Below are 21425 nucleotides of genomic sequence, written 5' to 3' on the forward strand. Positions count from 1 at the left end.
CAATCCCATGGCTTTCACTCCACCAGGATGACAATGACCTCCTCACCCCATCTCTCTCTTGCATCCCAGATTCGTTTATCCCACCAGCTCCTTGGCATCCCCATGTTCATGTCCAGTAGGCATCTCAAACACAATATGTCACAAATGGGACTTGAGCCCCAGCTCTCCCACTCACCACGCCCTCCACCCACCTATGGAAGTTCCTTCTACATCTCAGGAAACAGCACCCCCATCCAGCCAGATGCTGAAGCCATCCTTACTCCTCTCTTTCCCTGATCAGCCCCATCAGCACGTCCTGTCAGGCTCACCCTCAACTGGCCTCCGTCATCTGTCCCTTCTCTCCATGTTCACTGCCCTGTCTGCCCCGGCCACCATCATCTCCCACCTGGACTCCAACAACAGCCACTATGGACAGTTTTACTGTCCACCAAAAGTTAAACACAGAATTACCATCAGACCCAGCAATCCACTACTTAGGTATACACTCAAAAGAATTGAAAACAGGTGCTCAAACAAAAACTTATGCTAAGTAAAATCAGTCAGACAGAGAAAGACAAATGTTATATAATATCACTTATATGTGGAATCTAAACAATACAACAAATCAGTGAATAAAACAAAACAGAAGCAGACTCACAGATATAGAGAACAAACTAGTGGTTTCCAGTGGGGAGAGGGAAGGGGGGAGGGGCAGTAGAAGCGCAGGGGGAAAGGGTTATTATGGGATTATATGAAATCATGTGTGTGAAACGTTTGAAAATTGTAAAGTACTACAGAACTCAAAGAATTTTTCATTCAATTAAAAAATTAAAATAAAATTTTAAAAACCTGTACATGTATGTTCATAGCACTGTTCACAATAGCCAAAAGGTGGAAACCAGCCCCACTGGTCCTTCTGCCTGGAAGGCTTTGTCCCTGGTCTTTCCATGGCTGGCTCCTGCTCATCCTCCACATCTCTGCTCCAACCGTGCCTCCTCTGAGACACCTTCCCTGACCCCCAGTCCAGCCCCATCACACCCTCCTGTTTATTCCCTTCACAGACCTATCACTGCTTTAATCACTTGTTTACTTCTTTATCTTCTATCTCCTCTAACTAAAAGGTAGGCACCCTGAGGCAGGGGTTCTCTTTCCTTCTTTTTATGGAACACAGAAGGTGCTGAGCCCCTAGAGTCCAAATGCCCCTCCTACAGAAAGTCCTCCAGATTCCTCCACCAGGCTGTGCCCATCTGAAGAGGGTGCACCTACTCCGTCTGCCAGCCCCTGTACTGCCTCCTGCTTTGACCAGAGCTACTTCTGGGGGCCCTAGCAGGCCCCACATTCCTGAGATCCCCACCTTCCACCAGACACTCAGTCTCTGTCAAAGAGCAGAAGAATGAGAGCAGGAAGGGAGAGGGAAAAGAACAAAGCAGGTGATGCCACTTCCGTTGGGGTCCTTTGGGAAGCTCACAGTAACTGCAACAACCCGGCCCTGGGCTAAGCACTTTACAAGTGCTGTCTCCTTAAGTCTTACAGGGACTTTCTGATGGGGAAACTGAGGTTTAGGGAAGTAAATAACTCGCTCCAGGTCACAAGCTATTGTGTGGAGAAATACAGAGGACTCCAACCCAGAACGCTTGCTTTTGATGTTTTGCAATACTGCCTCAAGAGAGAGACGGGATCCTCAATGTCTGTTGGCTGCAAGTATGAACAATCCTGCCCCACCCGCTTTTGATCTATGAAGGTGTTGATATTTCTCTTCAGCTGTGGGCATTAAGGTGGTGCCATGGGCAGCTAAGTCCCACCAAGCTCGAGAGTATTCTCGACCCGGGGTTCACTGACTGCTGCCCTTGTTAGCAGCTCTCAACCAGAGGGAGAGGCATCCAGGGCTGGTACAGGAGTGACTGGGTCCTGAGATGGCCCTTGGCCCCGCCAAGGGTGGGGATGGGGAGAGGAGGGGTGTGCTTAAAGCTCCTTTTAAGGTAAGCCAGCAACACCTGCTCTCTGTAAACAAACAGTAAGCAGTCTTGGGGGAACATCAGCCCGTTAATGGGCATTTGCTCTGATGATACTCCCATGGAATACACACGTCTTCTCTCCTGTTCCACACCCAGGCTGACAGCCCAGGCAGACATAACCAAAGTTGTCACACAACTACTCTTCGTGCCAAGGTCAGCGAGGCTCTCACCCTCCCCAGGCCAGGTACCCCAGTGTGCCCATGCTTGCTCAGGCTGCCATCAGGCGGGGCACTTCACCTTCTTGATCTTCCAGGGATCTACAGGCTGGGGCTTTGGACTCTCCATTATTTAAATTTTAATATTAATAATACATATGATTATTATCACTGTGCAATAATATTATAATATTATTGTAATATATTGCTATAATGTATAAAATAATACATTATAATATTATTATAATATTACTATGATATATTGTTATGATATATTATAATATGTTATAATGTATAATATCATAATATTATTCATAATAATATTAAATAATAAATCCTTACTAAGTGCCAGACCCTAACACTTGGTGATACCTCTCTCAGGTCTCCCCAGGACGCTATGGGGGAAATCATTATTTCCACCTCACAGATGTAGAACCTGAGACGCAGAGAGGGCTAGTGTCTTGCCCAGGGTCACAGAGGTACCACCTGGAGGCAAGAGTAGGCTCTGAAGTTGGACCTATCCCAGGTCTTTCTTCCACCCTACATGTCCTGGACTTTCCTGGTTAACTTTGGAACCAGATGCGCTGGCCTGTTGTCCCCATGAGTCACTGAAATATCCCCAACCCAACAGAGGGGCTCTGACCACCCCGGGGTGAGCAATGACGGGGCAGTGATCAGTGGGCCAGATGGGATGATGGGGGACACAGAAGGGGAACATGGAGATGGGGTCTAGGCTCACAGGGCATGCAGACCACCAGCTACACTTACCACCTGAGAGAGGGCAAGAGAGCCCAAAGTGGGGGTCCCCGGAGCAGACAGAGGAAAGAAGAAGGAATTATTGAGCCACAAGCAGCACTGAGATGCCCAGATGCCAGACCAGACACAGGCTCACAGCCCGGGGCACCCACCTATCACTTCTCTGTTTGCCTAGTCGGGGCAGGGAGGTGAGGGGTGCATGACGAGAATGCCTCTTGAGGGCAATCTACCAGCTGACCGGAAGGGGCTGCCTGGGGTGTGGCACTTAAACAGGACTGCACTCAGGCTTACAGCACAAGGGGTAGGAAGAACATGTGATTGTTTAGCAATGTCTGGCATGGACACGGCTAGGGGCACACGTCTTATTTAGCACATCCTAAATTCCCATGCGCCTCAGCTGTTCTTACTGCCCTGCTTGGAGGCAGGTACCCAGGCAGATCTCAAGTGGATAAAACTAGGGCAGAGCCAAGTCTAGAAGCCCAGCTGCCCAACTCCCAGGTCTGCCAAAGAAACACGGCCAGCGAGCAGGAGGTCTCGGGAAGGGGGCTGGAGAAAGAACTGGCCCTTGGACAACTCGGGATGAATCAGTGAGAGGACACACCCGCTCCCTGCCTCCCCAACTCACATGTCCATGCAGGTCCGTGTTGAGAAGCATCAGGGCACAGGTGAGCGTGTGGATCCCATCTAAATCAGAGACGGTGGCACCCTCAGCGTGAGCACCCAGCTCTTTCCCAACCCCAGGCTCCCACCTGCCTCCTGTCAGAGCCAGCCTGGAGGCCTTGGAGACAAGTAGAGGCCAGCCACCTGCCAACCACACATCAGGGCCCAGGGCCTGCGTGATGCTCCGTGTCCCCCCCATTACAGCATCAGAATCACTTGCTCACCCCAGGTCAGGACCAACCCCTCCCTCAGAGGTGACGAGACCACCCTGGACCTGTTCTAGCCCAGATTCCTGCCCGCTGTGGCCAAACTCACCTTGAATCTCAGACCCAGGAATGGCTCTGGGTCCTGGGCTATATCCCTTCCATGGCCCATGTCTCCTCTAATAACCAGCCTAGTCCCCCAGGTCCTGGGACTCAGGTCCCTCCACAGGACAAGTCCTGCACTTAAGAGGACCCCAACCCAGACTTTCACACCAGGACTCCCACCACACCAACAATCAGCATTGCGATAGGGCACCACAGAGAATGAGGACCCAAAGGACTGATTCCAGGACGGAGGACTTTCAGGCACAGGGAATGACAATGGGCGGGGCAGTTGGGAGGTTCCGTTTCCAGCAGACAGTCCCCATGCCACCTGCCATCGTTCATTCACTGATGTTTCTTGAGCAGGACAGAAGTGGCAGGTGGACCAGAGGTAGGAGGAAGCCAGGGCCCGGCTGGGGGGCAGGGGAGTGGGGCGAGGCGTACCTTCCGAAGTGCTGTCGTCAGGGTTGCACTGGCAGTACCGGCGGGAGAAGTGCGTAAGGACCCGCTCACGCTCCTGTGTCTCCCCCATCAGCGGAAAGGCCTTCAGGAAGGTTCTGGAGGGTAATGCAAGGATGCTGAGGGCCTCCAAGAGCCCCTGAGTCAGTCTGAATCCTCACTCGGGGTAGGACCCACACACAAAAACACCACCCAAACCTGCCCAAGGGGGCTGAGGCCCCAGAGCCCCAGCATCTGGGCCCAGGGAGGCACCCTGACCCGCATAATGGCCTCTGGAGTGTGGAGTTTCAGCCCTCATCATCCTCCAGGGCCCTTCTGGAAGGATGCAGGGGACAGATTGTGAACAGCAAAGGCAGACGAACACCTCAGTGCCAGCATCCGCTCCACTCCTCGCTCCCTCCTCCATGGTTGGGCCATCCACACCGCTCCTCAGACTGCTCTCCCTCAGCCATTCCCACTCCTCATTTGAGGCGCTACCAGCTGAGCCCCAGGCCCAACCTTGGCCTCCCTCACTCCCCCCACCCCAAGTCTGAGCCTCCTCTGCTGGGCAGCTCTGAGTCCCTCTCAAGGCCAAATTCAAAGGTCACCAGCTCTCAGGGGCCCCTGGCAGAGTATGCCAAAACCAGAGGGGCTGGGAGATGGGGCTGGGGTCCCTCACTTGGGGCATAGGCACGCCCTTTCTTGGGAAGGGAAACAGCAAGCTGAGACAGTGTGGGCCTCTATTCATCCTGGGTTCATGAGACTAGTTTGTCCCTGATTTTGCCACGGTTCACTTGGCTTCTGTAATGCCCACTTTGCTTTATCCTCTCGCAAGCTACTTTTAAGGCACCCTGGGACCTGTGAGCCCCATTCTGGCCAGTCTTTACCCTTGGAGGCTTCCCAAGGCAACCAAAACTGCAGACCACTCTCTAATTCAATCCCAATCAATCAACTGCTGTATAAAAACACTCCATCCGCCATCTAGGCTTCCTCCTTTCCCTGTCTCTCCTGTTCCCCGTTCTCTTCCCTGCATCCGGCCTCTCCTTCTTCTCCTCATACTCCACTAGGACTTTCTAAAACCCATCCCACATCCCAACCGTAGCCTATCCTACCTGGGAGTCATCCATCCCAGCTCCGGCTCCCCAGCTCAAACACCCCTTCCTCAGGGGTCTTCACCAAGCTCCAGTTAAACTCAGGCTGCCCCCGGGATCAGCCTCATTAGTGCCCACCCTCTACCCTGCATCTGGGAACCACGGGTCTGTCTGCTGTATCCTCTGTGCTTCTCACACCAATAATTCCTCTGCCCCACAGCCCAACTTCAGGCCTCGTCCTCTCCCACCTGACCCTCTTCAGAAGCCTCTGGATCAAAGGCCGCCAGCACACTGCTGCCAGTACCACCTCCCAAAATACTGCTTCACACCCAGCACCTTCTGGGGCTCCCCAGGGCCTGCAGAGTCGAGCCTCAATCTATTGGGCTGGATATACAAGGTCCTCCCACCCAGCACTCATGCCTCTGATTGCGAGCCCAACCCACCAAACACCTTCCCCACCCAATCATCCAGTGTGAAAATTCAGACTCAGCTCAGGATAGAGTAGCCTGCAGCCGCCCAACACTTCCACTGAGAACAATGAGAACAGCCAGACAAAATACATCTCTCTTAAGCTATCAGAAAACTGCCGACGAAACAAACACCAATAGGACCAAGATTCTGGAGAGGAGAGAACTGGGGAGAGGTAGGCTGATCTGCAGCTGCTTTCTCCCCGGGGACACTGCCAATCACAGGCACAGGCAAGAGGCAGAACAATTAGTGGCTTCACGGAGCTGGAGAGACAAACTGGGAGACTTGAGGGGCTGTAAACATGTTGCCAGTTCTCCCTGTGAGATATCTACCAAAACCTAAAGATGTAATGGGTAGGAAAGCCTCTCTGAGAAGTAGAGGGATTTGGTTTTTTGACAGTCTCGCCGCAACGAGGAGACAAAATTAGGATTTAGGACCAACCAAAGGGAGAGGCCCCAGTGAACACACCATGCTCTCTGCGGCCTTCACCCTGTGATCGGGGTGAACACTGAGCCTTACCAAACTTCAGGGCTGCCTCTCCTCAGCTCAGCCCTGGATGGATTAGGACTGCGCCTCCCTGCCCTCCTCTAACTGCCTAGCAAGGGACAAGGTAAACCCTCTCTGGAGGAACACATAATGATCTAGAGCCACTGTAATTCTATACAAAACGTACAGCATCTAATAAAAAAATTACTAAGCACACAGAGAAGTAGGATATAAGATGGAAAGCCAAGAGAGAAACAATAGAAACAGATACAGATGATGCAGATTTCGGGGTAAAAGCAGACAAGGACTTTCAAATAACTGCGACTAATATGTTCAAAGAAAGAGAGGGAAAGATGGGGAAAGTAAGTAGAAAATAAATCAAAAGATGAAGAATTCCCCTCAGAGAATTAAAACCTACCCCAAAAAATGTGTAATAAAATGAAATTTCCAGAACTGAAAAATAAAACGATAGAAAGTGAAAACTCAGTAAATGGGGTTAACAGCATATGAGACACATAGAAAGGGTAAGTGAACTGGAAGCAGGTCAATAGAAAATATCCCAACTGAAACAGAGAAAAAAAAGGGAAAATACAGTTTTTAAAAGTGTGAGAGGCACGTAGGAGGTGAACAGATCTAACATACATGGGACCACCCACCCCTCAGCTCAGAGACCGCCGCCCCTCCCCAAGAGGGCTCTGGCCTAGGGTCTCCCTGCTGGCCCTGCCGCCGGGTCCGCTGGACACTGGGCTGCATCTTCCCATTCCCTGCCCTCCGCTCCCTGGGGCCTGTACCTGCCCCTCCTGAGGGCCACTCCCCGGGTCCAATCACCAACAGGACCTGAGGGCAAATTCCATTTTGGCTATCTCCTCCCTCAGTGACTGTGGGGAACTGGCCCGCAGTTTCTCCACAAGTAAATGGGATGATACCGCCTACCTTACAGGGGTGTTGCTAAGATGCAGTCAGCAGGGTGTGTAAAGGGTACATCTTGCAGACAGGAAGTGCTCAGTACAGGCAAGCCTTCTGGCCCTTTCCCCTCCTGAAGAGTCACGACTGCATTCCCACCTTCATATTTTCAGCGCCCACCGCAGAGCCAGCACTCACTGAGTCTCTGCATTGCTGCTGCTCTCATGACCCCTTCCCCTCAGCCTCCCCAGAGGGGTCAAGAGACTTGTACAAGGTCTCGCACAGCAAGTTTACAGTAGAGCTGGCAGGAGAATCCAGATGTGTGGCTGTATCGCCTGTGGGCACTATCCCATCCCAGCCCCACTGACCTGAGTGCTCGGTCCAGAGTCAAGCCCGAGAAGTCAAAGAAGCTGAGGTACTCCCCGGCCACCAGCCTGCTGAACTCGTTGCTGCCAGGAGAGCAGGGGTTATCCATTAGAAGCAGGGCACAGCAAACGGCGGGGGTTTGTGGCAGTGGGCCCCTGGGGACCCTAACCCACCCACCCAGACCTGCCGGTTCCTCTGCTGTCTCCCTTGCTGGCCAGTTGGGCTCTGACAGTTCAACCTTGGGCCAGGAGGTGGGGGAGTCAGGAAGGCTTCCTAGAGGAGGTGATGTCTCATTCAATACCTTCAGGAAAGGAAGAGCCACCCACGTGAAGGGAGGAGGAGGTGAGATGATGCAAAGTGTCCGCAATAGAGGAAACTGTCCAGGAAGCTACCAGCAGGGCCATGTGGCCGGGGCTGGAGAGCAGGGATGGGGGTGGCAAGAGGTGAGGCAGGGAACCGGGCCTGAGGGCCGAGGCAAGGACTGGGACTTGATCTGGAAGAGTTTGAAGCAGGGAAGGGGTGAATGAGATGGTCAGATCTGTATTTGGAACACTGCCTGGGGAGTGGAGGCCCACGGGGGCGGTAGGAGCTGTCCACGAGAGAGATGGAAGGGGTGGGGAGGAGGGATGTTTGGGTGGCAGAATCCACAGGACGTGGAGAGGGATGGAGTGGGTGTGGGGCACGACAGAGAGGATGGCCCCTGGGGTGATGCCCAGAGCCCAGGACAACAGGTAGAGCTAGAAGCACCCATGTGAGAGTCATCAGCCCTTAATGGTGACTAACAACTCAGTAGGAAGGGGGGACGAGCCCATGTGAGAGGAGGGGGCACAGACAGGCCAGCAGATCCAGGTCAGAGATCTGAGGAGAACCCCTGTCAGGGTGAGCTGAGGGAAGAGACAGCCAGAGAAGGAGACAGACAAACAGCAGCCAGAGAGGTAGGGGTATGCTGTCCTGGAGGCCAAGGAAGAGAGTGTTTCAAGACTGGGGTGATGAATTCTTGCCAAAAAACAGAGCATATTTCCACCTGAATCCAATCAAGCCCCGAGCTCTCCCTCCTGTTTACAGAAACGTGTGAAGTAACACCATGAGGACACCAAATCCAAAACGTGGGAAGTTCTTCCGGACAAATGACTCCGTTTCTTCAACAAATACATGGCATTACAAAAAGGAGGGGGACTGGCAACTGCTGTCGGCTACAAGAGGCCTAAGAGACATATTGGCCAAATGTAATGCATGTACCTTATTTGCGTACTGATTTGAACAAACATTTTTGAGACACCAGAGAAAATTAAGCATAGACCGAATGTTAGAGATACTAAGGAATTTTTGTTAACTTTGTCAGAAATTATAATGGAATTATGACTGTCTAAAAAAACATCCTAGTCAGTTAGAGACACATACTAAATATTTATGGATCATATGATACGAGAGTCTGAAATATGCTTTAAAATATTCTAGCAAATGTGAGGGGAAGAAGCTGTGGGGGGAATAGATCAAACAAGAATAGAAAAATATTGATAACTTTGAAGCTGAGTAACGGGTACATGGAAGTTTAAGATGTTACTTTCTCTGCCTTTGTGTACGCTTGAAATTTTCATAATAAAAAGTTTAATTAAAGAAAAAGAAAGGAGTGACCGGTGTGTCAAGGCTGTTGAAGGGGAGAAAGTTGAGGCCCAGTAGCAGACACCGGATTCAAAGACACCAGGCCGCCACTGACTCTAGTAAGAGGGGCTTGTGAAGGGCCCCTCCAGGGGAAGAAGCCAACCTGGAGGCACTGAATGTGCAGAAGGGGAGGGGACAGAGGCCATCCAGAGCAGAAAATAGAATTTTGGCTGTGAAGAGGCCGGGGGAGGAAGTATGATTTGAGGAAGGATTTTTGTTTCAGATGGGAAAGAGTGAAGCACAGTTAAATGATGATGGGAAAACTCATGTAGAGGGAGTGGTTGAAAAGACAGGGGAGGGTGGGGATCAACGGTAATGAAGGAGGATGTCATTAGGTTCCGGGACTATAGCCCAGTGGGAGAGGTGAGGGTGTGGGTGATGCGATTTTTGGGGAGGCCCAGGGCAGGAGTGCCCTGGAGGCAACGGAGGGTGGAGGAGTCGGGAGGGAGGAAGAAGGGGGGATCCTCAGGACTTCCCTGTGGCCTAAGCCCCAGTCAGCTCTGACTTGGGGTCTAGAGTCTGGGCTGCCTCTCTTAGCCTGGGAGCAGCTCTCTCCAGAGGCCCGGCCTGCTTCTGTGCATCTTGAAGGCTTATGTGGGTGCTGGGGGCCCTCTGGATGGCCAGGCAAGAAGGACAAGGCAGGTGGACATGCTGCTGGCCGGACCTGCTCAGGACACGCCAGCTGACTTCACAGCTGACTGTTGCCTACCCCTCAGGACTTCAACCTGGCTAGTTCCCTTCTCCCGAGTCCAAAGACCGGGACTTGTGCTTTGGCGGCTCCCGCCCCTTCAGCTGGTCCCAACAGACACACAGTGAATGGGGCTTAATGAGGGCCAGGATCCCCTTCCCCAGCTCCTGGGTCCCCCAAGGTCCCAGCCAGGCCCAGGTTCCCCTCCCTCCTTGGCCCCATTAGGTGGCCCACCAGCCCCTGCCCGGCTGCTCTGTCCTCACTACCGTCCACCACAGCCCCATAACCACATGCCACATGCCACTCCCCCAGCCCCGAGGGGCCGCCCCGCCACACCTCTCCTCCCTCAGAGCCGGGGGCGTCCTCGCCCAGGCAGCCCAGAAAGGAAACAGATTTAGGGCAAGGCCCAGAATGAGGTCAGTGGCAGGAGGAGAAGTTCTTGGGGACTGTTGGGAGTCCCCAGAACCAGGCCCCCCTGACAGCAGCCACCCACACCCCGCCTTGGGCTGAGGAAGACACTGGGTTTGCCTGGGGTGGGGGTGCAGAGACGAGCTCACTTCTTGCCCAGCTGCCTGGCAACATCGCAACGCTGGAAGCCCTCCAGGTGGTAGAGGCGGCGTGCCAGCCGGCGGGCAGCTTCACTCACGCCCTGGCCCCCGTTGGCCAGTGGGTCTGCGCTGCCAGGCTCCAGCCCCTCCGAGCTGCTCAGCTCTGAGTCTGAGTCCGACAGGCCGTCCTTCAGGCTGGGGTCGCTGCAGAGGGAAGGTGGGGTTGGGGAGGAGGGGGTCAGAAGCCGTGGTTGGGGGCTGGAAGGTCTCCCCAGGCCTCTGAAAATCCAGGGGTCAGACCAGGGAAAGAAGCTCCACTGCATCGGGACAGAATCAAGTCAGACTTTTAGAAAAGCCCTCAAAGGACATCATTAGATGATCAGCTCCCTGACCCCACCTTGGCTAGAAAGGCCTGGAAGGGCAGAATGGAACCTCAGGCTGGGGGTGCAGAGGGTGGGCACGATGACCTTGCAGAGGGCTGTTCACTCCAGACCCCCGGATGTCCTAACTTGCTTTGCCTCCTCTGGGTCTCAGTTTCCCCATCTGCTCAATGGTTCTCTCGGCTCCCAGCCTGGGCCCTGCCTCACCTGGCTGAGTTCAGCAACTTGTCCATGTCTTCCTCCTCATCTTCTTCGTCCCCGCCTGGGCCCGGGGGTCCATCTTCATGGAAGCCATTGGGCACAGCCGTGAGAGACAGGTGGCTCAGGACATTCTCGGAGCGGCTGCCGGAGATGGAGCGCCGCAGGGGGCTGCCCAGCTCCCCATCACCGCCAGCTGCTCCCATGTCCCCCTCGGACCCCATGTCCCCAGTGCCCAAGCCGGCCCCTGGCTCAGGGCTATCCCGGGCCCGCTGCTGGATGAGGGGCGTGAGGGGGGTCTCGAAGCTGACGCAGCTGTCGCTCTCATCCGTGAGGCTCAGCACATCGAGGGAGTCCAGGCTGCTATACTGTGTGCTCCGCAGCAGCTCCGACTCCACAATCTTCTCAAATGTGGCGCTGAAGCCGTCCCGCACATCTGGTTCTCCTGGCCTGTGGGATGCGAGGACCAGTCACCATCCTGCCAGGTGTCCCCCTTACAGGTGCTAGGATGGCACCAATCCATGTCTGGGAGCTCCCTGGGGGCAGGGAGTGGGCATGGATCGTGTCCTGTTTGTTCTTTCTGCCAACCCTTGCTGAGCACTAGGTGCCAGATGCTGGACTGGGTACTGGGGCACAGCAGTGAAAGGACAGGTGTGGTCCTGCCCCCCTGCCCACCGTGCCTGGCCCACAGTGGGCATCACTGAGCTAAATGAATGAATGTGAGACTCTCCCTCAGCCTAGCCTGGGAAGGGGGTGGGGAGTTGCTTCCTCCAGGCTCCCCATCACAGCTAGTGTCACACAGGGTCATAATTTTGCTGTCCCCACAACCTGGGTGGTTCTTAGCCTGGCTGCCACATTCTAGCTCTCAGGCCTTGCCTTTAATGTCACCTTTTCAGAGAGACTGCAGGAGGCAGGCCCACACCACCCAACACACTGGCCCCTCAGTAGTGTCCATCCTCAGGGTACCTCTTCATTTCCTCCCAGCCCCTCTCAGCATGTAGTATTCTGTTTGTTCCCCTATTTACACCTGTTTCCCCCCACCCATACACAAGGCCAGGGAGCACCCAGCGCACAGTAGGTCCTCTAAACCCTGCTGAGTGGTGCACTGGGTGAATGGACAGATGCCTATCAGCCCCACAGCCCAGTATACTGCCTAAGCCCTTGCAGAGCCCTGTGCCGCCCCCAAAAATGGCCTTTGCACCAGAGGTTCCCTCTGCCCAGAGTGCTCTTTCCTCAAGCTGAAGTCTTCCTTTCGCATCCCTTTCTCACCATGACTGCCCTCTTTATAACTAGGACCTGCCCCCAAACACCCCAGCCCCTTTTTCTTGCTTTATTTTTTCCAAGGCACTTGTCCCCTTCCAACATACTATGTAATTATCTCTTATTTTTATGACATATTATCTGTCTCCTCACTAGACCATAAGCTCCATGAAAGTAGGAATTTTTGTATATTCTGTTCACTGATGTAGCCCCAGCACCTAAAATCGAGCAACACACATAGATGAACCGAGGCCTCTTATCCACTGGGGAGATGCACAAGTAAGCAGGGAAAACAGGCAAGGAAGAGGACTAAAAGAGATAAAAATAGAGACAAAGAGAAGGAAGAAGAGAAATAAGAGAGAGATAAGAAAGAGACAGAGAAAAGAGATATAGAGAGCACGAAAAACAAAGACAGAGAGAATAAGAGAGACAGAAAGTCTCTGACAGAGATATCTCTGACAGAGATAAAGAGACACAGAGAGAGAGAGAGAGAGAGAGAGAAACATAGAAACAGCAAAAGCAAGAGACAGAAAAAGAAAGAAGCAGGCTGAGCCCAGCCCATTTCAGATAAATCAAGGCCCACCATTTGCAAAGAAGCACACCCCTGGTAACCTTGAGGATCTGGCTATGCCCTGCTTAGCCCCTAGTCCCTGGGGCTTAGCAGAGACTAAGCCATATTTGGAGGACTGGGAAGTGCCCCACCCCCTCAAACCCCTCCTTGGACCCCCAGTGCCTAAGTTTGATCCCTGAGTGCTTCCTGGAGAAATACTGACCTGAGAGAGAAAAGCTGAGGCCACAGCCATCGGCCACCCCTGTCCCACCAGGAGTTGAGACGGCAGCCTCATATGGAGAAGGAAGTGGGGAAAGTGCAGAAACCGAAAAGGCAAAGGTGGCAGGATGCCCAGCAGGGGGCTGGGATGGAAGTTGCCTTTACTGACCTCCAGGAGGAGGGGAGGGAAGAGAAGGGCCACTGCCCTGGCTGCCAGAGCAGACACCCAAAATCTGCCCAGCAGCTCTCTCTGCCAGGCCCATGCTGGGTCCTGGAACAAGACAGGGTCCTGCCCTTGGGGGCTCTCATCTCGTGTCAGAGCTAAGAATGGTCCCCATATCTACCACCCTCTCATGTACCTGAGCAAACCTGAGGGGTAGTTTTGACAGGGACTTGAAGATCATCAGCTTAATCTCCAAACTTCCATCTGCCTTCACCTTCAGCCATCCTCCAAAATTATACCAACCTAAATACAAACAGCGTGCTCCAAGAAGCCCCAGCCTCCTGCCCACCTCCATAGGCCCCGCCCCCCATAGGCCCTGCCCGGATGGAAACCCTCTCTTGGCACACCCGGCACACACTGGCGTCTGACCCCACGTACTCACATTCCTGCCCTTGGAGACCTAGGCACCCTCAGCCCCACACATCCAGTGGGTCTCCAGTGCAGACCCAAACGTGCAACTCAGATGCACAGGCCAGGCACACTGACATGCTCACACATCCCCGTGCACACTCCAATACACACACACATGCATGCCCCACAAACACATGCTCGCACACCTCCTACATGCTTGTCTGCCCGGGGCAGTGCCTGCAGCGGTACACTATATGCTTTCTTTTCTCAGCCCACACTGGGGGTTTCTAGACATTCCCCTGCCCCATCCTCGCCTCCTTGTCCAACTGGCACCTCTAAGACGCTGGGCCTCTCCACCTCCAGCTGAGGATAATAGAAATGGGGCTGTAACTCCAGGAAGTAGGACTTACTCCAGTAAGTAGGAGTTCCTGGTCGAACTCCCAGATGGCACTCAGGGAGGAGTAGCTGACAAAGATTAATCCACATAAGCCTACTCTCTTGAGGTCAGTTGCAGAATTGGGACATTCTCATCTCCAGGAAGCAGAGGGATAGGCCAGATGACCTCCCACATCAAGGCATTTTGGAACTCTGATGTCCAGCCTGGGATGGAGGGAGTGTGGCCCTCCAACCCCACATAGAAACAGCCCACGGTGGAAGGGGAGGTGGGGGAGGGATGGACTGGGAGTTTGGGATTAGCAGATGCAAACTATTATATAGAGAATGGGTAAACAACAAGGTCCTATTGTATAGCACAGGGAACTATATTCAATATCCTGTAATAAACCACAATGGAAGAGAAAAATTTTTTTAAAAAGAAACAGCCCATGGTGAATAGGGGGGCTGGGGTGGGGCACAACAGGCCTGCTGGCCTTTGAAATCTCTCTTATGGCCTTATCCTCCCAAAACAGAGACATAAAATTCCCATTTCATGTATGAGGAAAAACAAGAACCAGAAAGGCTAAGTGGCTAGGCCCAGGCCACACAGCACTGGAGCAAATGTGGTGAGCCCCCCATCCCGAGACGCCTACTTACCCCAGTGGAGGATCCTCAGTGTCTGGACAGAGGCTCCTGGAGGCATCGTCTCCCTCCGCCAGCCCACCAGCCCTCCAGGGCCTGGACTCTGTAGAGTCTTCCAGAATGTTTGAGTCTGGCCCCAGGGCTAGGCCATTGGTGAGGGAGAGGCCAAGGCTGAGGCCGTGCAGGGTCATGTCCAGGCCCTTTGTATGCCCCTCAGTGTCCACCAGGGTGCCCCTCATCTCATGCCCTGGGCTGGTGTGGCTACTGTTCAGGTCCTCACTGGATGCCATTCCATTCTGGACCCCAGGCTCCTCCTCAGGCTCCAGGCTGGGGTCGCAGGTGGCACCATCTTCCCCAGGCAGTGCAGAGAGAAGCTTATCCTCATCCATGGCAGTCACTGCTTCTACCCCGTGCTGGCTGCTTTTGGGACCCAACTTGACCTGGCAGCGGATGGAGAGAGAAAGGGGTGGATCAGAAAGAGCAGGTGCTGGGGGTCCAAAGCCCAGCAGAACCAGCAGCAGGCAGCCTGCCTGAGGACAAGAGGATGGCCCAGATGATCTTCTCAGGACCTCTCAGCTGGAGTCTGGGTTCAGGCTGTGGCCTCCACACTGCCTTGCTCAGGCCAGCACCACTCACCTCTCCCCAGACCCCCAGCCACTGGTGTGCCCCAGTCCTACCTTCCCTGTTAACTCTTATATATCTCTGTTGTGCCCTTCAGAATTCATCAAAACCCTCCGAGGAAGATCCAGTTTGGCAGGTACTAGGGAAGGGTCCAGGACTCCTCCGAGGCCACTTCCTCTCCCGCTGGTGAGTGAAGGGAACAAAACCCCAGGCCTACAGCAACCAGCCACCTTGCCTCTTTCCATGTTCCCTTGCCCTGGCTCCAGGAGCGAGACAAGTGGTGACTGAAAAGATCTGGACTGGGGGCTGCCTTTAGAGGGAGAGTTAAGTAGGGAGGCAAGGAAGTCAACAGAAGTGCAGCTTTATGAACAGAGGCCACCCCAGAGAAGCCAAAGGGAGGCCCCGAGGAGGCGCTGTCCAGGGTGCTGAGTGGGGCGGCGCCACCCAGGAGACTGGCCGAGAGCGGGGCTTCCTCCACCGCTGAGCGCCCAAAGCCCTGGCTGCACGGGGAGGAAGGAGGAGTGGGGGGCCTGGGCTTCCCCTCCACACCCGGCCCCGGCCCCGGCACTCACCCATCCTTGAGGAGGGACTCGTGAGGAGGCTGCCACGGGGCCCTCCAGGGGAGAGCACTGGAAGGGGCGCCCCACTCACTGTGCGGCCTCGTGGGGTCCACGTTGGGACTCCTCACTGCTCCACCCAGGCCAGCCCCCCTCCCCTCTGCCCTGCCCGGGGTCTGTTTCTCCTCTGCAAAATGAGGAGACCCATTTTCCCTGCCATCTCCACACACACCCCCTTTTTTAAACGGATCAGAACAAAAGCTCAATTTCCCAGAAGCTTCCTGTCCAGTCTCAGGAGGGCGGGCAATGTGACGGGCTGTGCTCTGGCTCTCCCCTCCGCCATCTCTGCCCCACCCCACCCCTAGTGGCCTCTGCCACCAAGGACACAGACCAGTCCCTCCAAAAAACTTCCTTCTTCCCCTCTTTGGACCTCAGCTTCCTCCAGGAACCCCACGCTCCTCTGGAGAAAGGGTGCTGCGGGCTCAGGAGAGGGCGGGAGGAGGAGAGGCACGCAGGTACAGCAACAGGGATTTAAGTGAGGCCCATGCTTCCCATACTCACCTAGTCATAAGCATCACCTGAGGAACTTGTTAAACTACAGACAGGCCCTCCCTCAGGCCTCCTGAATCAGAATCTATAGGGAACGGGTATAGTAATCTGTTATTCTTATAATAAGGCAAGTTTGGGAAACACTGGGTTAGACTCCAGGAGAAACTTCCCACTTAGAGATGAGCCTGGAGAGGAAGGTGAGTCTACTTCTCTGGGGGCTTCTGGGCCCTTGTGGGGGAGCTCTGCCACCACAGGACCACTTAAGATTCATGTACCCCTTGGTTTTCAAACATGGAGTACAAGAGAGCAGGCGGGACCGATGGGGATCTGGGGCCCCAGCCCACCCACCCTGACTGTCACCTCCTAGAGTTTTGAAGACTGTATGAGCATAAGATTTTACTCTAAAAAACAAAACAAAACTTCCACAGACTAAAAAAAAAATCTGAAAAGCTAGGCTCTAGAATATCTGGGCCCTGATCCTAGGACACTGGAGACCCCAAGGGGCTCGGCACTGAGTGAGGGATTCTTTCTGGTCTGCCCTAAATCCCTGCTGCTGCAGTTGCTATTTCAATCTGTTCCCTCGGGTTGTGTACTCAGAGCAAAGAGAACAGGAAGTAATCTCCTCAGCTGAGACTCCTTGGGGGTGAGGGGAGAATTTAGAAAGGAAAGAGGAGGGACAGTGGGGCCTCTGGGCCTGCTGCCTGAGTTCTAGTCCTCTGGCCTGCTTTCTAGCCCACAGGCCTGGGTGAGCACTGGATCTGTGGCACAGGGTTTCAATCTAATTCCACTAGGATTCTTCAAGCTCCCACACCCACACATGGATGCTTAGCCCCCCTTTGGCCAGGGCTCTGCCTGAGCTCCCAGTGAGGCCTGAGATTTGAGAGCATAAGCGGCTTCACCTGGTGCTCAGTCTACACCAGCCCCAAAGCCAGGGTTATGGACAAATCAAGGACCTCTTGGGAGGCCCCTACATTACCTCCAACTTCCAGCAGCTGCCTCAGGCTGGCTCTAGCCCTACCTGCCCTGCCATGTCCTCCTGCAGCTGAGAGCAAGATGGAGGTTCTGCCAACACCGGGCACGGGGCCGGGTCCTCAGCTTCTGGGGGTGGACAGACAAGGGGCACATTGAGCTCCACTCTGGGAAGGGGCCCAGAGTCCCTGCCTGGGCTAAAGGCCAGCTGAGCCCAGAAAGAGCTGAGCCAGGACCCCCCTCTCTTGCTGGGCCCAAGGGAAGGGTGCCCTTCAGGGCAGAGGCGTGAAACAATGCCCCAAGTCCTCACTCTGAATCACCATGTGACCTGGGACTCATCATTGTCCCCTCTGGCCTTTGTGAACCCATCTGCAGAATGGGGGCATCACCTCTGCTCTCCTTCCCCAGGGCTGGTAGCAGAACTTAAGGTCATGAATGATGAGAGGGCTGAGATCCAAGGAAAAACAAACTCACTACAGAGGTCAAGGAGAAAGGCAGCTATGGCCCACTCTCTCCACTACCACATTTGACATACGGGGAGACGGAGGCACAGAACCAGGAAAGGCTTTGCCCCAGGTCACACAGTGAGTAGCTACCTCTAGACTCAGGAGTAGCCTCCCTCTGCACCTGCATGGGCTGGATGTACAGGATGAGGCCCAGTTTCCCAGACCCTCCCTCAAGATCACGGCTCAAATCCTCAACCAGAAGAGTCTACACAAAGCAGTGACCCTGCCCACTTCCAGCCCTGCTGGCAAGAGCAGGGGAGGGGGTACAGCTGGGCCACAGGGTCCACTCCTGAGAAGGAGACGCCTACAAATGACAGCCCAGCAGTGGCTAGATTCTCCGCATCCTCCCTCAGCCAGAACCAGGCCCCTCTCTCAGCAGGGGCTCCTGTGATTGCCCTTGGGATAACCTTGGGCATAGCAGCCTCTTTTTCAGCACCAACCAAAATGGGGTCCATGACGGTAATGGAACCCTGGCTGGGCCAGGGCTGAATGCCAAGCCAGCCACTTTCTGGGTCTCAGCTGCTCCTGCAACAACCCTATCCCCCTCCCCACTCTCCCATGGCAGCTGGAGTGAGTTGTGAAAACACAAATTATATCATACCCCTCCCTCACTGGCAACCCTCCATCAGCTCCCATCGCCAATCTGGCCTCCTCAGCATGGCCTAAAAAGGCTCTGCCTGAGCTGGTTCACTGCCCTCAGCCCATCCCCCACCCCAGCAGCCACACTGGCCTTCTTTCTGCTCCCTGAGCTCATTCCCACCTCAGGGCCTTTGCACCAGCTGTACCCTTGGCCTAGAATGCTCTTTCCCTAGATCTTTTTTTTTTTTTATGGTTCCAGCCTAAACCAGTTTTTACTATGATGGTTTTATTTTATTCATTTATATTTTTTAATTTTATTTATTTATTTTTTTTTTTTTGGCTGCATTGGGTCTTTGTGGCTGTGCACAGGCTTTCTCTGGTTGCGGCAAGCGGGGTCTACTCTTCGTTGTGGTGTGCGGGCTTCTCATTGCAGTGGCTTCTCGTTGTGGAGCACGGGCTCTAGGCGCGTGGGCTTCAGTAGTTGTGGCACGCAGGCTCAGTAGTTGTAGCATGCGAGTTCTAGAGCGCAGGCTCAGTAGTTGTGGCGCACGGGCTTAGCTGCTCCGCGGCATGTGGGATCTTCCTGTGTCCCCTGCATTGGCAGGCGGATTCTTAACCACTGCACCACCAGGGAAGCCCTCCCTAGATCTTTAAATGACTGCCTCTTCTGTCACTCAGGGCTCATCTCCAGTGCTGCCTCCTCAGAGAGGCCCTCTCTGACTACACAGCACTCTTTTACACTCCTTCACGTAGCAACATATCTGCTAAGCATCGTTTAGCATAACTGAAACTCCCTTTTCTATTTGTTTCCTTATTTTCTGCCCATCTCGCTCACCAGGTGGTAAGTTCAGTGAGGGTGGGGACTATGTCATGTTCACTGCTGTCTCTCCCAGAGCCTAGCACAGTGCCTGACAAACAGTGGACACTTTTTAAATATTTAGTGAATGATAACCTAGAGATTACCATCATCCCCATTGTAGGCAGAGGCTGAGAGAGGCTGAGGACCATGCTCAGGGTCACGAAGGTGGAAAGTGACAAGGCTGGCTTCTGCGTGGAACGACACGGGACTGTCATAGGGATAACCTCATAAAGTGCCTTCCACGCTGGGATCCAAGCCAGGGGCTGTGGGAGGCCCAAGGAAAGGGCTGGAGGGCCCAACATGTTCTATAAGACAGAGGGCAGATGCACGGGTGCAGGCGCCTGCGTGCACGTCTGTGAGCAAGCATACGGTACAGGCATTTGTGGGCACACACACACACATCCCACATATATTCAGACCCATAAACACATATGAAGGGAGCTGGACAGCTACTCATGAGGTAGGCTCCTGAGGGGGTGAGGAGCCTACAGGCCTAGGGGCAAGGTCCGGGGCAGCTAGACCTACATCACTGGGCAGCTGGGTGATTGGTTGAAACCATTCTGCTCTGGGAGCAGCCGGGGCAGGGGAGGGACAACCCAGTGCTTCAGGCTAGGGCAGGTGGTGGGGAAGACAGGCACCCACACTGACCACAGCCACAACCATGGCATCAGGCAGCTGTGTGGGTTTGAGAGGAGATGGGGGAGTACAGGCCAACCTGGTAGAAATGGGGGCACAGGAGGCAGAGCTGGGATAGGGGACCCATGGCACTAAGCACTACCCAGCACAGGCAAAATCTAAGAGCCTGTGGGATGTCCAAGAGTGCCTACAGCCCAGGCAGGGTATGTAGAGGGGACAGGGAGCAGAGAAAATCATTCTGGAATGTGTACAGGCAAAACTGAGACTTCAGCTGTCCCAGGCAGCAGGGCTGGGAGCCAGGCACTCAGGTGTTGCCTCCAATGTGCTAGGGGAGCTTGGGCAAATGAAACCCTTCTCTGGCCTCATTCCCTGTGTACATCAGAGATTCCTAACCATTTCTAAGCCTTAGACATCTTTGAGCATCTGATGGAGCTCTGGATCTTGCTCCAGACAGACTCACACAGGTACACAATATTCTGAGTATTTTTTGAGAGGCTCATGGACCCCTACAGCCCATCCATAGGAACTGGGCATGAACCCCAACCTGGACAATCCCCAAGGACTTTCCACCTCTGACATTGTACACTCGGAGTTCCATGAACGTTACTTGGAAAAAAAAAAAAAAAGCTGGAAACCTTTCATTCTCAGACCTATTTTCTGCCCCCTGGGAACCTACTCTGAACACCCCCATTGGTTCCACTGCCCTTTCTCAAAACTTCTACTACACTAATTGACTCCCTAGCTCACCCAGATTTTAGCACATGGGCTGGGATCTTCACACACACACGAACACACAACTGTACCCACGTGGACAGTTAAATTAGACGATCAGCGAAAAGGGCTGGTGTGTTGTAAGTGCTCAGAACAGACCTTGGCCAGCTGTGCCCCACACCATTCATGGGGCCCAGGTTGGCCCAGACCTGTCCACTCCAGGCCTCCACAAGAACCTGCTGAGCCACTGACAGCGCGAGCAACAGGGAGGTGACAGGAAGACCTCTCAGCGGGGCCCCTGGATCACACAGCTCACCATGCCCCCCCACAATCTCTGCCAGCCAACGAGTCTGGAGGTCAGGACCTTCCTGTCATCCCAGAGCTGTGAGCACACTCCGAGGCACAGATCAGCCTGGGCGTGTACCTCCTCCATGTCCCACCTGCCCGGGGCAGGGAGATGCCCCCGATAATATGCAGGGATGTCTACCCAGGAGCCTTGGGAACTGCCCTGCCTCCATTCCCCACAGTGACCCTAATCCTTCTACCTACTTGGTCTTCTCAGCTTGGACCACCTAGTGCCTCAGATGGGACAGTCCAGGACAGTGAAGCTGTGTCACCTCAGGAAAGTTGCGTACCTCTCTGAGCCTCAGCACCCTCCCCAGCAAAATGGGGATGGTGGTGCTAACAGCATCTGCCCCACAGGGCTGCAGGGAGGACAAA

The 21425-nt window shown here is 54.2% G+C and overlaps 1 protein-coding gene across 1 annotated transcript in view; it reads right to left on the minus strand.

Annotated features, from left to right (window-relative positions):
• Positions 1–17496, minus strand: part of PSD2 (pleckstrin and Sec7 domain containing 2) — a gene marked incomplete at its 3' end in the record, with an annotated part of 36150 nt that extends 18654 nt beyond the window's left edge. The window contains exons 1-7 of the mRNA XM_079704132.1: positions 17464–17496; positions 14734–15158; positions 11108–11548; positions 10530–10724; positions 7625–7705; positions 4315–4427; positions 3531–3589 (exon numbers count right to left, since the gene is read on the minus strand). Of these exons, the coding sequence (XP_079560258.1) occupies positions 3531–3589; positions 4315–4427; positions 7625–7705; positions 10530–10724; positions 11108–11548; positions 14734–15158; positions 17464–17475 (1326 nt within the window). The 5' untranslated portion in view covers positions 17476–17496. The remainder of the gene's footprint in view (positions 1–3530; positions 3590–4314; positions 4428–7624; positions 7706–10529; positions 10725–11107; positions 11549–14733; positions 15159–17463) is intronic.
• Between the last annotated feature and the right edge of the window lie 3929 nt (positions 17497–21425).

The sequence above is a fragment of the Hyperoodon ampullatus genome (assembly GCF_949752795.1).
Source record: "Hyperoodon ampullatus genome assembly, chromosome: 4".
In the NCBI taxonomy this organism is placed as follows: domain Eukaryota; kingdom Metazoa; phylum Chordata; class Mammalia; order Artiodactyla; family Ziphiidae; genus Hyperoodon; species Hyperoodon ampullatus.